The sequence below is a fragment of the Castanea sativa genome, chromosome 2 (assembly GCF_040712315.1).
Source record: "Castanea sativa cultivar Marrone di Chiusa Pesio chromosome 2, ASM4071231v1".
Lineage (NCBI taxonomy): Eukaryota > Viridiplantae > Streptophyta > Magnoliopsida > Fagales > Fagaceae > Castanea > Castanea sativa.
This window is the reverse complement of record NC_134014.1, coordinates 31,972,133-31,985,822: the sequence shown is the minus strand read 5'-3', so window position 1 is coordinate 31,985,822 and position 13,690 is coordinate 31,972,133. Positions and strand designations below refer to the sequence as shown.

Below are 13,690 nucleotides of genomic sequence, written 5' to 3'. Positions count from 1 at the left end.
AATTTGTAATATTGTGTAACCTGGGCAACTTCATGCATTAGTTACTTCCTCTTTGGAGAAATTACACAAAAAGACCAATGGTTTATACCTTGTTTTAGATTAGGCTTTGGCTTTTTTTAATTTTGTCAATTAAAAGTCCCAAACTTATAGAATTGCTTCGATTTGAAACTCATGTCTATCTTTGTTGTTCATTTTCACTGTTCTGGAATGGAGCATAGAAAAAAAAAAAAAAAAACCATTGATAAAATTGTGTTTCACCTTGGTAACTACTTTTGGCTTTCTAACAATTATTTTCTCTATATAATCTCTCTCCATCATCTCTAATCAATGTCAAACTCTTTTTTTGATCAGTCTAATCAACGTCAAATTGATTTATGAATAAATCCCAAGTGAAATGAAGACTAAGGATTTGTTTGGTTAGCTGAAAAAAGTAGTAGTGTTTTTTGTTTTTTATTTTCAATTTTCAGTGGGACTCAGCACAACAAACTTGTTTGGTATAAGAACTTGTACTCAATTTTCATTTTTAGTATTTTAAAATTTGGATTTGAATATAAAAAATAAAAACACCTTATTAACATTTTTATTTTCATAAAAAATGAATACATTGGTGATTTCGTAAGTATTGTGAAAACGCAAAGGGTTCTACTTGATTGATGTGAGTGTGTGTAAGTGAAAAAGTAATTTAAAAAAAAATGTTAAATCGTATATGATGAATTTTATACTTAAATTATGTATTTAAATAACTTATCAAACATTCTCACATGTAAGAATGAGTCATTTTTTATATATTCAATTTTAAAATTTGAATACAGAAAATGAAAAGTGAATATATCACATTTTCGAACCAAACATGGCCTAAATCAATGGTTTCTCGCTTTCTTTACCTTTGTATTTGGTTCAAATTGAAATAATTTTTAAAAATATAAACTTTAATTGATAAAATTTAAAGTTTGGGATCCATAATTACATGTTGTAAACGTATCCTTTTCAAATATAAAGGAATTTTTCTTCAAAAGTTGTCTTCATTTTCTACTTATCTATAAGACTATAACGACTAGTGGTTCACACTATTCTTTTCATATTTATCGATGAAGTTAAGCTTGTTGGGATGGAAGGGTAAGCATTGCGAGCAATTTATTGAAGTGTATACATAGCATATTGAAGAAAAAAAAAGTGTAAAATAACATTAGTAAAAGTAGTAAAAATGATTAAAGAATTAATACAAAATATTATTTCAGTTCTAATAAAATGGGAAAAAATAAAAAAAAATTGTTGATTCTTATTAATTTATTGGGGATTTATAATTGATGTAAAAAAAAATTGGTAAATGAATGGAAAAAAGGGCTTACAAATTGAAAGTAAGCAAATTAAAAATATTTAACGTCGATAATTTCTATGAAGCATGCTTATGCCTACAGGTTGGTGTTATTATCATTAGCTTATACTAGTTATCGTATATAAATACCCTAACGAGTTTCAAGTCAAGCTCTCAAATTATAAAATTGAAAGCCTATTATCATTAGCTTATAGCCTTATACTAATTATTATATATAAATAGCCTAAGGAGTTTCAAGTCAAGCTCTCAAATTATAAAATGGAAAAGCCTAGCCTGCCAATAAGTGCAATCGATGTATTAGCAAAGCCTACGGAGTTTCAACTCCTAAATCATATAATCGAAATTCTAGCCTATCCACGTACCCTATTCCAACAGCAAAAAAAGACTTCTTTTATTTAACTTATTGAACAAAAGATTTAGTGTGTGTTTGAATACCGTTTATTTTGCTGAAAACTGAAATCTTATTGCTGAAAACAATAAAAAAATAATTTCTAAATTACTGTTCACTGCTAAAAACACTGTTCAGCACTGTAGCTTTGCATTAATGCACTGTTCATGTATCATGAACAATGCAAAATGCGTTGGTAAAAAAAAAAAGAGGGCAAAACGCAAAAACGCGAACGGCAAAACGTGATCCAAATGGAGTTTTAGGGTCCGTTTGGTTGGAGAAGTGGAAAAGTGGAAGAATAGAAAATGGTGCGAGGATTGAAAAGTGGGGGATAGAAAATATTTTATTTTCTCTCCTTTTTGTTTGGTTGAGAGTGGAAAAGTGGAAAGATGAAAAAATGAGTTTGCATAAATTTACTCATATACCCTTATTGAAAAATGATACTTAATTAAAACAAAAAAAGTGACAAATAATCACAAAAAAAGAGCAACTATCCAATTTTATTAAAAAATAAAAATAATATCCAAAAAAAGAAGAGGCAATATTACTGCAAGAAAAAAAAAAGAAAAAAAAAAAAAAAGAGGCAACAGCCCAGAAATAAAAAAGGGCCAACGGTCCTCAAAATCAAAAGAAACAAAAAAAAAAACAAAAAACAAAACAAAACAAGAAAAAGGCAACGGTACTGCCCAGTGAAAAAAATAAAAATAAAAGGCAATTGTCCGGAAGAAGAAGAAAAAAGAAAAAGGGCAACGTAACCGGTGGAAAAGAAGAAAAAAAAAAAAAAAGGTAACTTGAAAAAGGTGCACATGATTATTTTTGTTAATAAAGAAAAAATTGATTCTCATTCAGTTTTCTCTCTATTTTGAAGAGAAAATTTTTTAGTGAGTCTGAAGATAAAACATCTAGGTATTACCATTTATTTTTCATCCTTCCCACTTAACCAAACACACTTAAAAAAATTTTCTTTCCTATTTTCTCTCCAATGTTTATTCTCTCTATTTTACCTCCAAACAAATATGCTCTTACAGTTTCTTTTGTGACAAGTATATTATAATAATTGTTTGCACCCAAAAAAGTAAATTTAATATTATGTCAATATAAGCCTCGTGTATGACAAGTGGCAAGGTTTGGTGGTGCTATAAGGTTTGGTGGTGCTATATTGCTATTTTAAGCACCAACAATACTTAAAAAACATGATATAATAACGGTGATATAGCTAAAAAATTTTAGTTTCTTGCTGACGTGCACAGTTATATCTATAGCTGTGCACATTAGCAAAAAGCTAAAGCAAAAATTTTATTTTATTATACTTCCGTCCTCTCTTTCTCCCTTACAGGCTCATCATCATTTTTTTTTCCTTGCACGCTGTTTTCTTCTTCTTTGTTTTTTGTTTTTGCCTCTTTCTCCCTTTCACGCTATAATGACTCTCAGCTCTCTTCAGTTTTAGATTTGTATGTTGGGTTGTTTTATGGGTTTTGCAATTGAAATTTGTGAACTTTTTTTTGTTGTTGCAAATTTGTGTGTTAGTGTGTTACTGTGTTCAGATCTGAAGAAAAATTAAAGGCCAAACCCACTGTAATAGTGGTTGTAATGATTATTTATTGTAGTGTTTATATTATTTTATTATGTTGAAAGTTAAAATAAAATAGTGATGTTGTGTGTTTTGAAAAGTGAAAAAGTAAAATAGCTAAATTAACTTTTTGAGGTGTCAAATAACTAAATTTATAACTTCATCAATGTGAATGCTCTAACATCGGAAAAGTTAAAGCAACTCATGAAAAATCAATTAATAGAAAAAAGCATATTAACTAAACATGTGTTTTTTGGCAATCTAAAAAGGAATGGTGGGAAGAAATGTTTAGTTACAAGGAGAATGTGTAAATAAAATAAAGATACAAAACATCCGAATCAACGTATTATTCGCTTATATCTTAGTAGTGACAAGCTGACAACCTTAACCTTCATAGTAGAATGAAGTTAGTGTAGCTTATATTACTTATATCTCAGCAATGCAAAATGGGTTTTTCATTACTTAAGTGTGGCTTTTTTTTTTCTTTTTTTTTTTTACTTGTATCATTAATATAAAGTCTCTTAATAGAGGCAATTCCAAACTCACTTGAGATAGATTGTGAGTAAAAGATTTAGAGGCAATTTTGAACTCACGCCATATAACTTTGCAAAATTATATGTAAAATAAATACTGTAAGGCCACAATTTGCACCTAAACCCACAGTGAGAAGGGGATAAGCCCAAAAATTCCAATACAATTAATGATGGAACTAACGAAGGAAAACACGGATGAGATCGCCTCCACAGATGAACCTGACCGATTATCCGCATCACTGACGAGGATGTTAAGACCATTCAATGCTGCCAATAATGTCCCGGACGGTTACAAGACCAGCTGGACGAACCGTTGGAAACGTATTGAATCCCATTACTCAGCTGGAGACGTTATCAAGAAAGACATTAACACCACAACGGCTAGAATCCAGAGGGATATATAAAGCCCTCACAACACCAATGCAAGGTACATACATAGTCACAAGATATACTGAGCTATTTTTGGTTTTTATTGTTATAAATCTTCTTCCACAGTAACTTTGGCATCGGAGGCGTTGTGGCAGGCACCACACCAGTGACCATTTGAGTGAGCTCTTGCTTCCGTTGTGACGCCAGAGTGTGACTGGCCCTATCTGGACGAACTCATAACGACTGAATAACTTTTGCTTTATCAATTAAATTTATAGAGAGTGAGCTTGAAATTTAGGTTTTAGTGATGTTAGATAATTAAGATGATGGGCTCGATCACGACATTACACGTAAGGAACTGTTTTATATGAAAGAATTTTGTCCTCGGACACAAGTCGAGGATGATTTGTAATTACTCTTTCAAAGATAGATTACAAATAAAGATGGTGATGTATACAGTGTTTTCTCTCTGTTTTTCCTCCCCTTCCTTCTGAGCGTCTTCCTTTCCTTTTATATCATCCACCTTCTTCTAACCCCCTTCCATGTATGGATCAGATCTTTGATTTGGATACTTGTCCCATCCATTGCCCCTCAAATCTTTAGAGGCAGTTATAAGGCTGAACTCTGATGCTCAAGCATCATTTCTCTATTAATGCGGCCAGAGTAGCAGTTGCAGTGCATTCAATGTGGTGGTGGTGGTAATAGCTTTATCTTAGATATTTTTCACCGCCCTTCTTCTTATCCTCCATATCTACCATGTATACCCTTACGTATAGGATCTCCTAAAATATTGCTTGTGGATGCTATCCAGCCCTTCTCCTACCTCGGCTTTACATAGCCGAGGATATACTCTTCCTCGGATCACCTTCTTGGATATACCTGATCAGATATCACCTATTTACCTATTACTATTGCTTAATGGGCTGCTATTCTCACATCCTCGGACCATTTAGTGTCCTCGGATTGGGCCTTTAGCCCAACGAACACTCCTGGGCCAACTCAACACATATTCTTGGGCCCATTGACCATACAAATACTATAATTGATTAATATTATCAAAACCGTCTTAATGATTAGTTTGCCACTTCAAACTTTACTATATTTTCTTCTAAAGTAATTTAATTACTTTCATAATTAAGTTATCTTATTAAGTGAGTCTCATGACAGAAACAAAAATAGAAATAGGTTGATTAAGGCATTTATATATATATATATATATATATATATATATATATATATATATATATATATATATATATATATATCAAATAATACTTTTGTGAGGACCCGAAGACTTAAGATGAAGACCTGAAGACCCGAGGATCAACTGTGGAATGTAGGGAATAAAGGAGAATGAAAGTCAAGGGCTCGAAGATGAAGTGAGATGACCCCGGAAAAATATAAAAGGTAAATTGGTGATGTACTGGAGATATTGAGAATATTTGGGGTGAGGATAGGTAATTGTGAACGCTGCATTGAATGTTCTGCACCAAGCTTTCTGGCCGCATTGAATAGGGAGTACCAGCTTTATCCGTTGCATTAATGTGGAGGTGATCTGAACAGTACAAGACACAGAACTAGAGCTTTTCTCCATTACCGACTACAAGTGAATGGACAAGTGTCAGCAAATGAGGTTGATTAGGTGAGAGATGAAGGGTTGAGATAGCAAGGACAAGGAGTATAAATAAGAAAGGAGGAAGCAGAGAAAGGGGAGGCCATTTCTAGTGAGAAAACGTCTTAGAAAGTGTCATGTAGAGCTGGGTAGTTTGAGTATTTAATAAGAACGCCATTAACTTTGTTGTTTGTTCCTTCTCTACAAATTCATTATTTTGGGCATTGAATTACTAAACTTCCTTTACATTGTTGGGTTTGTGCTTAATTTTTGGTCCTTACAACTTTGATTATAAAAGATAAAAAGAAATCATTCTTTCACTTGGAGTGGAAAAAATAAAGAAGGAAAAGAAAATATATTTTTGGATTTTTTTCCCTATTTTACATTTTAAATATTCATTTTGATGAAAATTTTCAAATGTAAAGAGTCAAATAAAAAACTAAATAAAAAATGAAGGGCCAAGATGATATTTTTTGACGTATAAAGAGTAAAGAGCCAATATAAAAATGAAATAAGCATGAAGGATTAAAATGCAAGTTTTGAAATGTAATGCGAAAAATGAAAATAATCCAAAATTTTAAGGGCAGAAAATGTAATATATTTTTTTAAAAATATAGGTACAATAGAATTTTAACTTATGACATTTGCCCTATAATGATTACTTTTTATCATTAAACCAAAATACTAATTAGTTTTTTTTATGTGTAGGCAAGGTTCAAACGTGAAACAACAACAAAAATTTTATGAATTGAGCTAATTATAACTCACTTAAACACAAAAACCCTCCTCCTCAAAAAAACACAAAAAAAAAACACAAAAACTCTACTTTAATTAAGAAAAAAAGAACAGAAGTAAGGCGGATTTTTGTTTTCATGGGCTGTTTCATTAAAATGTTACAAAGCTCACAAGTCCAAAACCACTCGAACTACTGGACTTTGGACTTGGAGGCCCAAGTTCAATCAAAGCCCTATCTTTTTTTTTTTTTCTTCTTTGAAATAATTAAAATTTTGAATGTTCGATTCTATAGTATAGAGGCGGCACTTATAAATGAAACCGGCTCTCTCTCTCTCTCGCACCCAAACCAAAAATAAATTTGACATTTCATTCCCGCCAAACTCAAAATCTCTGCCTTCGACTCTCTATTCGGGTACGCGATAATTCGAAACTCAAATTCTTGATTGTATTTGAATTGTAGTTGATTTTGCGAGAGATTCGATCATAGTAAATTGTGTTTGTTTGTTTATTTGTTTAATTTCGATTCTAATTTTGGTTTTTCAAATTCTGCGAAAATATATGCGTAGTGCTCGAAACCCTAGGGTTCGTGGGTTTTGTTTGTGGTTTTAAGTAGTGGCCGAAACCCTAGCTCGCGACGCGGTTTTCACTTGAGCTGTGTCACTGAAATTAGGGTTTCTGGTCCGTACGCCAAATTGATCTCGTAAAAATTATACCTTGTTTGGGAATTTCTGTGTTTGATTGGTGTACTTTCTATACTATAACGCTGTTTTTAAGACGTGAGTTCAAATTTCAAAATAGGTGAAATTATACAATTGGTTCTCAAAATTTTAGTTAAAGTTTTATTGCAGTATTTGAAATTTACAAGTTGTTTTAGTCCAAAAAAAGTTGTAAATGTAAAATCTAAGGAAGAATTATAATGGGATGGGTGTTCATCGGACTGCTCGGCCGGTTTTTGAGGATTTTTTGCACAAACTGCTACTGCACCATGTAAGCAGTTTCTATAAGTGCAGTTGGATGGCTGCTAAGATGGGTTGCAACTTGTGGTGGCTGTGGGCTGTGGCCAGTGGTAGTGAGAGAGAGAGAGGGATCTGAAATCTGTTGGCTGTGGTCGGTGGCATAGAGGGACTGGTGGTTGGTTTGGTAATTGCTGTTTTTTCAAAATAAAAAAACTCTGATGGTTGAGTTGAAATTGTCTTTTATTTTTATTTTAAAATCTGGCCGACAACTGCAATCAACCAAGTTGGCAGTTGACAGAGGTGGTTGGTGCGGCTCGGCTGAGGTTGGTTTTGTTGGTGTCAGTCATATTCTAAACATCCCTTGTAATAAAAAGCTACGGAAACCAGAAGGACTAACTATGTTTTTAATTTTTGAGGACTAAAAAGGAACTTTTTAGATTTCAGAGATTAAAATAGAACGGAACAAATTTTAAGGACCAAACTTCTACTTTTACCATTAAAAAAAAAAGGGTATGTGGTTTCTGAGGCTGCTCTGTATATGTGTTATAGGGAAACAGATATGGTGAAAATAGTTTAGAAGGTCTGAACTCTGAACTGGCACTACAAACCATGGTGTGTTTGAAGATCACTTAAAGTACTCATCCAAAAAAAAGATCACTTAAAGTGTATGGTTGACATGAAATTTGTAATTTTTGGGGCATGGCTTGTCAATTGGGTAGGTGTTGGGAATTTGGAATATATTATGCTATGGCCTATGTGATTCACACAAGCTTAAGCTAATTAGTTCTAAGTTAAAGGAGTTGAAAGAGAAAACTAGAGTATTGAATTTGTCTTGCTGTTTCTGAGTTCAAGGAGGTATGGATGATAGATTAATGCAGAAGGGGTGGGTTTGTTCTTCCAGGGACTACTTGTATTTGGTTTGTGTGGTTGTGATGAGGAATGTGAAAATTTTTTAATTCCCAGGAAGTCAAAGTTTTCTATTAACTGTGCAGGGAACAATTAGAAGTGTTCTGGTTTGAACTTGCTATTTAAGTTTTTTTTTTTTTGGGATTAGGCTCATTACTTGCTCCTTTTCAAGAGCCTTGTAGTTCAATTGGCACCTCTTAGTATTTCCAATAGAGACATCCAGGGTTCAAATTCCCCCACTTCCAATTGTTGATGTATCAAATAAAAAGAAGTTAGTTCTGGATTGGGTTTGCAAGTCAATGAAGTACTCTATATGTTTATTGTATTTATAGCATATAAACTCCCCTTCCTTTTTATATAGTTGTAACCTGATCATGGTTCCAGAAAAATTAGAAGCAACCCAATATGATGCTCATGCAGTAAATGTTCTGATCTTTGATTTCTGATCGTCTGGAGGCTTGGATCTGAATTATTATTAATTTACAAGAAGGATGATGAGTTTAATGTTTGGCTTAATTAACAGGAAAGTTGAATCACCATGAATATGGCTAGACAGCGAACCAAAAAGACAGATAAAGCTCCCTCAAAGCGTATTGCAGACATCAGTCAGACTGGTGCCAAGAAATCTGCAAAGAGAACTGGGGGGCAGAGTCACAAACCAGCAGGTGAGGCATCACCTTTAAGTTTTAGACTTGAATCGCTTTTAAGCAGAATGCAATTTTTTTTTTTCCTTTTTTTTTTCTTCATCATTGTCTAAGTTGTATTCACTCTATATACCATGTCATTTACTGAGTTTTTCAGATTTAACTCACAGATGGACCTGTTAGTTCTACTTTGATTGGGATTGAATTATATGCTTGGTTAGGAAGGGAAAATATTATCAGATGAAAGGGACAAATGGACAATAGTTTCATGTATCTTTTGCATTCGGCTTGGTATAGTTCACTCCTACGTAATGCGTAACTTCTTGAACCTTCTTGTTTCAGGGCAAAGTGAAGAGTTTTTGGTTAAAAGTGATAATCAATCTCCTCTTTCTAGCACATCTGTGGAAAGACAAATGGATTTTCCAGATGAAAGGAGATCTGTTTCAGAGAAAACAAAAAGGTCACCTCTACTTGAGCTTTATCCAGGACAATCACTTCTTCCTTCTGCAAAGATCAAGTTACAGCTTTTCCCAATAGATGAAGGCACATGTGTGGGCCTGGAAAAGGTTAAATACAGAAAAATGAATGTTTTGAACTATTACATATTTTATAATTTTAATTGTTTTATTTATAATTTTCTCGTAGGATGGATATCATCCATATTTGGAACTTACTTTAAGTGTTCGGAAGAAGATTTCTTCTGTGCTTAAGCACCTAAATAGCAAGTGGGGTGGTTCTAGTATTGCTCAAGGGGAGCCTATACTTTTTCCATACAACATAGTGGAAAAACAGGCTGGTCAACGAAGATGGACATTGAATGACAATGATATCAGTGCAGGAGATGTCTATGAATCTATTGGAAGACCTGCAATTTTCCGCTTAAGGTATAAGGTCTAGTCATTTTCTCTTTTAATAGGCATTTGATAGTTTGTATGAGGTTTCTGACTTGTTTTCTCTTTTTAAGGTATGGATGGTTATGTTCTCCCGTGCCTAAAACTTTTAGTAAGCTTTCTACATCAATGCCCTTTTCACAATCGGAGGGCACACTGAAAAGTTTCAGCACTAATATGGAGAGCACATGTGGCATAGGGAGACAATTTGAGGATAAAAGTGAAGAGTTTAAAGAAAACAATGTAAGTGAAGTAACAGCTGCAGTTGTGGCTGAGAAGATTGTTAATGGACCAGTTGATCTTGTGGTATATTTTCTGCTCACCTTTTATGTTTTGGTTTTGTTTTTGGATGTTTCTCTTTAGCTAAAGTTATGGAATTTTCTGTATATTATGATTAACATTTAAATGAAAATTTTATTTTTAAATGTGGATATGGATTAAGCATTTATAGTCCCGCAAAGAAATATACATGTTGATATATTAAAATGATAAAATAATATCACCCATAATATCTAGCCTTTTTATTCAGATGGTGAGAAATATGTACATGAATTGTTTTATAAAGTCTCATTTAGTCTTTTGAATTGGCACTTGCCTAGTTATGATGCCATAGCACATGGTTCTATGCTCCTAATTGTAGATGCAGTTGTAAATTAGGCTGTCATAAATTTTAATACTTTTCTACAATTTGCTCATTTTGTTCTAACTAGGATAATGAACCGAGAATAGATGATGGCCTTGGACAATCACCAGCCCTGTGGGTTGATAGTCAAAGTAATATAAGCATTGGAGGCCTTCTCTCTGAAGCGTCCATACAGGGAAAATTTAAGAATTTTGATCCCATCACTGATTGTCTACCTAATATTAGCATTGGAGGACTCTTGTCTGAAGCATCCTTACAAGGCAAGTCTGATAATCGTGATCCAAATTCATTAGGGAGCAATGCAGGCTTGCAGCTGACTCAACCAATATCTGATTCGTTTGATGCTTATATCGCTGCCCAAATAAATTGTCCTCAATTTCCAAGGTTATCCACTCAAGATTCACACTCATCTATATTAGATGCTGAAGAAACATGCCATGCATTTCCTTGTAAAAAATTCTCATCCTCAGGGAAAGATGTTCTTCCTTTGAGGGGAAGTGCGTCTACTGCAGACTGCAGCCGGGATGCCAGTTCCAAGTCATCCAAATTTCCTAAAACTCAGGTTTGCTCAATTTTATTAACATATTCTATGCTATATTGCAATTTTGAAAAATTTGTGGCATAAATATGTAGTTGTAAAGCTTACAGGTCCAATAGCGAGATAGCTTTCAATCCCCTCCATTGTATGATACTTGTATTTAAGCCATATGTATGTTAGTTTTTTCATATAAATCAAACACCAGATTAATCGTAAGTGGATTTATGGATTTTATTGTAGTCAAGAAATTTGTTAGGATGAAATCTATATGTACTTTACAAATTGAAGTTGGGTTTTTTACATCAATCATGGTTTTGTATAAAAATTGAAATCCAGGAATTTGTTGAAGGACATGAAATTTGTAAGAACTGTTTAAAACATTTAACGTTACAATTTTTTTATATATCGAATCCCAAAGAGTGTGCTGGAGATTATAACATGGATACAAACGTTGGGTGAGGTATCATTTTTTGTTTTGCTTACATGAGTACCTAGACCTCTTTGAGCATTGATTATTCTCCGTCCCACACACATTAGGTAATTATAGTCAGGAATCCCTTGAGGGTGGCCCCAAAATGTTGAACCAAAGACCTCATGGGGGAACCACTAACCACTTGACCAACATCTTGGGGCTGCGTGAGGTATCACTTGTTCCTAGATTAAAGCGGGCTGGGGGACTTAAAAGAAGTCTCAATGATACGCATGGACATTTTGTATTTGGTTTGGTTATTCAGGACCGTTGGCTATCAACCTTTTGAATATGAAAGAATAGATGTAATGGGTGATGATTCCTAAACAACCGTTAGGTAAAACTTTCCAAATGTCTCACGTTTAGGAATAGACTAATTTTGTCACTCATGGTTTAGATCATCTGGTGAGGATATTTTTGGCTATGGCTTTCACAATTTTGAAGTGGTTGGGATAAAGGCTTTAGGAGGCTGTTAGCGATCAATAGTCTTTTGCAATTTTGGCTCATTGATCTCATCGGTGCAGTGAGAAAACTTCTAAACTGGCCAATCGCACCTGTAAATACCCCTATGATTTTATACACAAGGTGTATTTGGATTATCTTTTCTTTTGAATAAAATTATATTTACTTGTTAAAAAAAAAAAACCAGTTGGGATAAAGGCTTTGTTAAGACTTGAAACAGCATAAGACTTGTGGGCTTTAAGTTACTAGTGTCCACCTTATTTGCACCTTAATAAGCTCCAATAAGTGTTTTTAGTGTCTGTTACTGTTATGCAGGTCAACAATCAAGCTGGTTTCACACAAGATCATGCTCATCAAGAGTCTGAAACAGACCTGTTGCTGTGTTCTCGAACATATAATGATGAAAGCAGTCTTGGGTTGTCAGGCATTAAATGGGTACATGAATTTGTTACTGAAGTATTCTTTTGATTCTTAATGCCTTTGTGAATAGTAAATTTGATTACTATTATCCTTTTTATTTATTTATTTTATTTTTTATTGATGGCTACAGACGGACTCTCGCGGACCCTTTGATCTTGGTCTACCCATCTCTCAGAAGCTTATCAGTGGCGATAATATTAGCGTCGGTGGATTTGTTAGATAGCTCTAGATGAGTTCTAGAATTGCTTCTGTTGGAAGCTGAAATGTTCCTGATGGAGATAAGAAAATATAGAAAACAATGAAACTAACAAATTTATAAGCTTTAGTTGATGGCTAGATAAATATTGCAGAATATTAATTTGCAAAATTGCATTTTTGAGGCTTTGCAGTATCACTTACTGAAAAATAAAACAAATTTTTTGCAGTGTCTTAGGTTGAATTAGACGTAATTTATGCAGCATCTGGAAGAACATAGCTGTACTTGGCTATTATATTGATTTTTGTATGTGTGTATATATAACTTAATAAATGAATATTTAGATTACTTATTTATGATTGGTGATACATCTATATGAAAGTATCATGTTGTAAATTTTGTAGTATTTTTGGCATCACTCTTAATAAATTTATTTATTATATTTTTGATGTGGCATTTAATTATGTTCATTGTTACGTAAATTTGTATGATTTTTGTAATAAAATTGGTAATTGTTATTGCATTCTCCACTTTGTATCCCAATTCACCTTATCAATTACAATTAAACACCCCAAAACACGCTTTACAAGAAATGTCTCACTGCTCAAAGTTCTAGTGACAAGAAATATGAGGTGTGGTGTTCTCAAAATTTTCTTAAATATAAAAGGTAAGGAATAGTTAATCGTAAAGAGACTCTATCTAGATGTGATCATAAATAAATAAATAAAGTGTTCTCATAATTTGAGGTGTTCAGTGTTCAATGATTTTTGTATGTATATATCCATAAATAAAGTGCTTGGGAATGTAATGTTTAGGTAATAGTTATTCTAGGAGCTAAATCAATTTTATGTCCATTTTCACAACTATCTCATATAGCAAATTGTGATTGATTGTCTGTTATTTTTACATGAATTAATCATTTTTTTTTTCACTACTCACAAACCACATCAGAGATTATGTATCAAATTGGAGATGATTGGAAATTGTGTTTCTCAAAAAAATGTGAACCGGACAAGGCAACTC

At 33.2% G+C, this 13,690-nt stretch overlaps 1 protein-coding gene across 1 annotated transcript; it reads left to right on the top strand.

Moving 5' to 3' along the window:
- Window positions 1-6,841: 6,841 nt before the first annotated feature.
- Window positions 6,842-12,968, top strand: LOC142623628 (TSL-kinase interacting protein 1). Its single transcript, XM_075797071.1, has 8 exons — window positions 6,842-6,955; window positions 8,929-9,070; window positions 9,392-9,615; window positions 9,695-9,933; window positions 10,014-10,245; window positions 10,650-11,144; window positions 12,367-12,486; window positions 12,602-12,968. The coding sequence occupies exons 2-8, from the start codon at window positions 8,944-8,946 to the stop codon at window positions 12,692-12,694; spliced, it is 1,530 nt and encodes a 509-aa protein (XP_075653186.1). The 5' UTR covers window positions 6,842-6,955; window positions 8,929-8,943; the 3' UTR covers window positions 12,695-12,968.
- The last annotated feature ends 722 nt before the right edge of the window (window positions 12,969-13,690 follow it).